Here is a 6857-nt window from a genome sequence, read left to right as displayed (position 1 = left end):
AGCAGCCATCAGTAGGACTGATCCACGTAGCCTCGATGTCGTAGCCGGCGCAATCACCGGAGAGACCAGACAGCAGATGGCGAGCGTTGTTGGTTGAGGGCAAAGCCAGGTGGGCTTTCAGCCGGCATATTACTCCACCTCTCTTTCCACGTCTTCTGCGACGGCTGTTGCGTGGCAACCGACCAGGTAGATGCCATAGGTAAGAGGGTACAGACGCCAAAACAGGTGGCGGTGGCTTTGTCTGATCGTTGACGTGATTGATATTATGTCCACAGAATCTCTGATTTTCAAGAGACTCGGGCGATCATGGATCAGTAGTGATGAAAACGATAAAAACATGACAAAACACAAAAAAAGCTAGCAGAGGTAGACGGCCAGCCACTCACAACGTCGCCAAATTATAGCTGGATATGTGTGTAGACCGAAGAGCAGACCGAGCAGTCCCCTGCTTCCGAGCAGCAAACACCATAACAGGTGCAGCTGTAGGCAGGCGGCAGCAGGCAGTGATACGATCCACCGTGGTCTTGTCTTTGCCTTCTCCTTGTCAGCCTCAGTTCCAGTATTTTTTAGTTTGGGAAACATGTGCAGAGAGATGCCTTCAGAGAAGCTGCTATTTTTGCAACTAACACCATTTGGCCCTCCAGCAACACAATATTTTCCACCGTGCTTTGATGTCTTAGCCATAGACGCCGCCATTACAGTTAGACTACCAGAACTTCTGTGTCAACCCTATGACGTCACGCATAAAAAAATTAATTCGCACAAAAAGACAAAATGTGGCTCCTTTTGAGCCCGTTTTAACATGACTTCCCGGATAAATTATTATCCAGACAATATCTCATTTTAATCGCAAGGCTTGGAACCTTTAGAATCAGCAGCAAAAATTTTGAAATTCCAACAATTAAAATTCGTTTCATAAGTCCTTTAAACAAAACATCTAAATGTCGCAGCTGAAATCGAGACTCGTCAGACCACGCAAAGTTTTTCCAATCTTCTATTGTCCAATTTTGGTGAGTTGTTTTGGGTTTTCTACCGTCACGTTCCCTGACCCCATCTCTTGCCATGAGCAGCTGATGACTGCTAAATGAGTCATTGATTTTCATCAGATCTTCACATTAACTCTGCATTCTTAGACCTGGCAGGGCTCAGATGATACTCTTTTTCTTTTTTTAAATAGTGTCCCAAAACATAAAACCTTAATTCCGATAAAAAAAATTAAAAAGTTAGTTTGTTTTTTTCCTACATGGGCAGCTCTAGCTCAGAAAGAAAAGTAGTCATCTGCCAATTTCAACTTCTGCAGTTCAGTTCCTGCTTCTCTGGACCACACGCCCCAAGAAAAAAAAAAAGAAAAAAAAAAAAAAACTGAAGTCAAGTTGCCTCTGATGTACCCATCGGTGAGTGATAGAGGAAAAAAGCAGTGTGGCCTGTAACACTGTAAAGACTAAGACGTGCTGTATGAGTGTGTGTGGCTGAATGAACATGGGTTGTAGTGTAAAAGAGCTTGGAGTGGCCAGCTAGACTTGAGAAGCGCTGTCTAGCGCGTCTAGGTTCAACCAAGTCAAATTACAGTTGAAAAACGTAACAGAACAGTAGCATTCAAACAAGATAACGACATATTCAGTTGCCGTCCGAGTAATGGAAAGCAGTGCATATCTGAAAGACCCTCCTCAGGTCCGAGTGCAGCTCAACACGAATTACACATCAAAGATTGGAAATGTGTAGAGGTGGTATTAAGATTTTGGACCCGTCTTTACTTAGATTTGCTTCTCCGTACCTCAACTCAAACCTCCTTGTACTTCTCTGAGCGGACTTTTTGATTTGCTTTGGAAATCTGCCAAATATTACTGATATGCTTCAACTACCTAGTGGTTAGAATGCTGCCTCTAATGAGTATTTAGATTACAAATACACAAAATATTCTTTATCTTTGGTTGGGTCTAAATTTAGCCTAAGACAGCCCTTTAAGGGGGATAAGCAGCAGAACTCACCTCGAGGTTGAGCTGCCATTTTTCCAGAAGCTCTTTTTGTCTGTGTTCCCAAAGTGTGTGGAAGGGATCATCTTTGACATCTTTTGATCTTTGGGCTTGCAGCATGTCCTGCAGCCACTGCTCCTCAAGAATGGACAACTCTTTGTTCACCAACTCCTCAAACAGTTTCCTGTAGCCAACTGCCCACAAATGTAGTAGTGACTGAGGAAGCACAAAACAGGACTCATAAGTAACATGCTGATAAAAAAAGGAAACATTTCTGTATATTCATATTTACCGGAATTGTTATGAAACTCTGTTGAGTCTGCAGTCCCAACTGAAACACAGCACCATAGGCAACCCCCGTGGGTTTTGGAAGAGAGCTCAGATAAGTGAGCTTCATGAAACACTGCAATCTCACAGCCTTGTCCAGGGTTGTCGAGTTAAACTTGGAACAAGTGTCTATAAATTGCTCGAGTTTTCCAAAGAACTCCTGAAATTATGCAATTTCACTTGTGTCACAGTTATGATGAAATCATAAAATATCTTTTCCTTTCAGTTAGTGATTATCGCACTTATTTTTTTTTATTGTCAATTGGCATTTTATAAAATAAATTTTAGAGGCTTTTACATAGGATACTGCAGGTGCTGTGCTCTGCTTCCAGACCCATTCATGTCCATATGTTACACAAACTGAAAAGATGTGTGGGCATGCTGCCCCGTGCTGAAGTTAAAATAATTTCATCTTGGGAGCAGTGCTCTGAGATGATATGTTGACGCATCCAATCAGAGGGAGTCTTACATATCCCAACAATTAAATTACTTCCCTACTTCAAACAAACTGCCATGCATTGTTTAGATGGATGGCTGCCTATAGTTGGTGCTCATTTTTGTGCGTCTCCATGTTACTGTCCACAACAGGTTGTCAAATTGCTCCCGACTCAACCTGAAGTAGACTTGGAAATGGTCATTGTACAGGTGCAGCTCTTTGATGAGCGTAAACTTTTTCAGATTTCCTTTCATGCCCTTAGGTATTATACATCTATATCCTCTTAGCTGCTCTTCATCCACCTCCTAAATCCTTCTCCACTGCTGTGCGTCCAGTGAGCACAGCGCATACTGCACGCTATGTGAAAGCCCTGTTATTCATTACCTGAAGACGACCAGCAGAGTGTTGCAACCGTAATGATGCCGTCTCCTTGACCCCTTTGGTCCTCAGCTCTAAACTCTTCAGCTGTTCTTTCAGGCCTGAGATGGTCGCGCTTGCTTCATTGTGCAACTGGAAGGAATGAAGGAAGAAACAAAGTAACAAAAACAATGAAAAAGTCAAATTTATACACATATTAACTTTCATCGATGAAAAAGTTAATAAAAGAAGATAATGCTTAGTCTAAACTTAAGCAGTAATAAAGTGTTTGAAACAGTTTCAATACAAGATTAATTCATTTTAGGATATTACATTGGTCCCTTGTAACAATATGAGAATTACATTAAATTAATTAATTAATTAATTAATGTAATTACGTTACATTTTTTATTGATGTCTGCCTTACACAAAAGGAATTAAACTACCAAACTCATGTACAGAAATTATTAAATGTGCAAATGCTTATTTGTGTCTGGGCTGTACTCTGGGACAATTTAAAAAAAACACAAAAAAAACTCTACTTTTAATATGACCTCGTCTCTCCCTGTGTATATGCAGCTTCTCTTTGAGCTGCTGCACTTGACGGTAATAACGGGAAAAGGTCTTTGTTCAAAGTATCAGCCATCAATGAAGTAAAGTCAATTAAAAATCAGCAGTGATTTTGTTTTGTAGTGTGAAAAGAGCATCACTAATCTACTCTTGAGGATTTTCAGTTTCAAATTGATAATTAAAATGGACAGATAAAAGACATTTCAAGCACATGGTTTCACTTGAGATGTCGCCCAGCTCCATGTTAGGGTTACTTGGGATAAGCTTTTTCCTGATTTTTTTTTTCCTGGATAGCTGAGATCTGCAATTTGATAAACACATAACTAAAAACATTAAACTGTTTTTATGAGGTCTACTTTACATACAAGTACCACCTTTTTTCTTTCCTCCAGCTCTGCTCTAAGCTTTTGCTTCTCCCGCTTCAGTCCATCCAGTGCTTCTTGCAGCTGACCTCTCTCCTCACAGAGACACGTCACTTTGCACAGCTGTTTCTCCAGTTTCTCAGTTAAAGTTCTCATCTGTGAAGAAGAAAGCTAGAGTTAGAAAGTTCTTTCATGTATCCATCTTACGCATCCATCAGAGCTACAGTTACAACAAATACAATTTTGATTGCGTACTAAACATGCTCAACTATAAAGCAGAGTTTTACTTTAGGAAAATGTTCTGCCCAACCTCAGTCTGTACTGTTTCCACCCGGCCCTCCAGTTCTGCTCTGAGCTGTATGTTCTCTCGTCTCAGCCCTTCAAGCATGTCCTGAAGTTGAACTTTCTCCCCATTCAGAGTTGTCACTCGGCATTGCAGTTTCTCCGTTTCTTCAGTATGATTCCAACAGTTTGTCTCCTTCTCAGACAACAAAGAGTTTCTTTCTTGTTGAACACTCTTCAGTTCCTTTACTAAATCTCTTATCTGTTAAGGAATAACAAGAGGATCATGCAGCTCTGGGAACAAATAGGTAAATGCAGATTCATGCCACTTACAACATGAAATGTAAGACTAACCTTTTGATCTACAGAACACTCCGCCTCCTGCCGCGATTTTTCCACATCAGACTTCATGATCCTCTGTTCACAAAGCTTCTCTTGGACATTCAGAGACTCTTCTGTTGAAGACACCTTAAAACAAAATGCCAAATACGTAAACTTTTCATCCGGAGCAGGAAGGAAAGACACTAACAAACAAAAAAAAACCCTCGGAAACAGATTTTCCAAATTGTAGAAATGCATTAATCATTCATAAAACCCACCAAGAGCAGAACACCCACATTTGTATGGTTGCAGCAAAGTTGAAAACACATGGTGAATAATGACCAATTATTAATCAAAGATATTGGATTTTTTTCCCCCCGTAAGCGATGGACAAAAAAGGTGCTAAACATAAAAGTTGAAGTGTAGGGAAGTTGTGCTCGACTGTTATCGTCCAACAGAAATTACATGTATATACTTCTCAAAATATGAATTAAAATGTGTTGAAGAAGGGATGGGTTTGTTTGAACAAAACAGCTTGTGTAGTGACACAAGACAAGACAGCTACCGAAACGCTTTTTCATCCCCCCCCCTAATTTGTCATTGGTCTGTGCATGTCTTTATTTCAGTTATCATTAGACAAACTATTGTTATCCAAGATGTTTAATGCTCAAGATTGTGTTTTTTCCATATCTTTTCCACATCCAAGGAATAAGTTCTTTACCACTTCCAACTTGTTTTCCAGCAGTGCTTTAAACTGTTCCTTCTCTTGTGTCAGATCCTCCGGGATCCCCTTCAGCAGATTCTTCTCTTCACTAACAGACATGTCATTGCGTAGCAGCTTCTCCATCTCCTCTTTAAGGGACGTCCTCTCAGACAGCAGAGAGTCTCTCTCTGCATGTAAACTCTCAAGCTCCTCCCTCAGCCTCTGAATTTGCAGAAAATGGATAAAATTGTAATGAATAGTTCTAAATGGCATGGATACAATATTATTTACATGAATTTACTTTTTTCATCATTTTTGGCCTCAAAAATTTGTAATTGAGAATCAAAAGTTGCCTAGTCACCATCATTTGTCATTATAATTTTTATACGCTTAGAACAAATAAATGCCATCCTGCCTGTTCGTCCAACTTCTGTAACTGGATGGTACTCTCTGCATCTTTCACTCTGCCTTGTGTGCTCTCCAGCTCTGCCTTTTGGCTACTCAGCACCGTGATCTCCTCTTGTAGAACTTTGCTCTTTTCCTGAAACATCTCCAATTCCTTCTGATTCTTAATCAACTGAAAGATATTTCAAGCACAAGTATACAAATTAACATCTTCCAAACACATAAAAGCGTAACACAACAGGGACAACAGTCTCCCACGAATGCTTAGTGAAATATTGGAAAACATGTTAACGGGTGGAATGGACTGCCATTTTAAAATGAGCGGTCAACATTTTCTCAAAAGGTCAGCTTTCAGCTGCCTTACCTCCTCATTCGCCTTCTCCAAATCGTTCTCCAGCTGTTGGATCTGTAGCACAGTGAAGATACCCAAAGGTTGGAAAAAAAACCCACAAAGCTCAGTACAGTGAAATGCATATAAGGAAGAAAGGTGCTTATTATTTGCTTCAATGGTCTTGCTCAGGCTTAGTATTAATGGAGGGGCAATTAAAATTATAATAAGAGAGTAATGTGATTAAACCTTTAAAAGTTGCCGAGCCCCTTTCTCTTTTGTCAGTGGCTGTAGCTTAGAAGTAAATTGTTGTAAGTTTTACCTGAGCGTTTGAACTCCTTCCGAGAACTTTTTATGTGATTTTGGGATTTCTCTTCATTAATCAGGTTTTTTTGTTTTTAAAAATAAAAAATAAAAATTCTTAATCTCATGATAAACCCATATGACAGACACCATCTCAAACAGGACTGCTACTCCCTTTGTTTAGAGTCACACAAGATGCAATAAAACCTTGAAAAGGTTCAGTTTTACCTTTTCCATTCTTTCCTCCAGCTCTGTTCTGAGCAGCTGCTTCTCCTCTCTGAAAGCATTCAGTCTCTCTTGCAGCTGATCTCTCTCCTCAGTAAGAGATGTCACTCGGTGCAGCAAAGCATGTTTCGCTGCTTGTGCATTTGCAAGTTCCTCAGAGAGGATCCTAATCTGTTTAAAATGAATTGTTCCAAAATAACAGTCAAGATATTAAAAAATGAAGTATGAAATTTTAAGAAATATCCTTTATTAACAGTCTATGTCA

At 39.9% G+C, this 6857-nt stretch overlaps 1 protein-coding gene across 1 annotated transcript in view; it reads right to left on the bottom strand.

The window, feature by feature from the left end:
- The window catches only part of cenpe (centromere protein E), a 49647-nt gene that overhangs the window by 11790 nt on the left and 31000 nt on the right, over positions 1-6857 (bottom strand). Inside the window, exons 29-37 of the mRNA XM_075459291.1 lie at positions 6596-6763; positions 6101-6142; positions 5747-5908; positions 5350-5553; positions 4662-4775; positions 4336-4569; positions 4038-4181; positions 3121-3246; positions 1989-2189 (exon numbers count right to left, since the gene is read on the bottom strand). Coding sequence (XP_075315406.1) covers positions 1989-2189; positions 3121-3246; positions 4038-4181; positions 4336-4569; positions 4662-4775; positions 5350-5553; positions 5747-5908; positions 6101-6142; positions 6596-6763 — 1395 coding nt within the window. The remainder of the gene's footprint in view (positions 1-1988; positions 2190-3120; positions 3247-4037; positions 4182-4335; positions 4570-4661; positions 4776-5349; positions 5554-5746; positions 5909-6100; positions 6143-6595; positions 6764-6857) is intronic.

The sequence above is a fragment of the Odontesthes bonariensis genome, chromosome 24, assembly GCF_027942865.1.
Source record: "Odontesthes bonariensis isolate fOdoBon6 chromosome 24, fOdoBon6.hap1, whole genome shotgun sequence".
Taxonomy (NCBI): domain Eukaryota; kingdom Metazoa; phylum Chordata; class Actinopteri; order Atheriniformes; family Atherinopsidae; genus Odontesthes; species Odontesthes bonariensis.
Note: the sequence above shows the minus strand (reverse complement) of the source record. Positions and strands in the feature narration are given on the sequence as shown.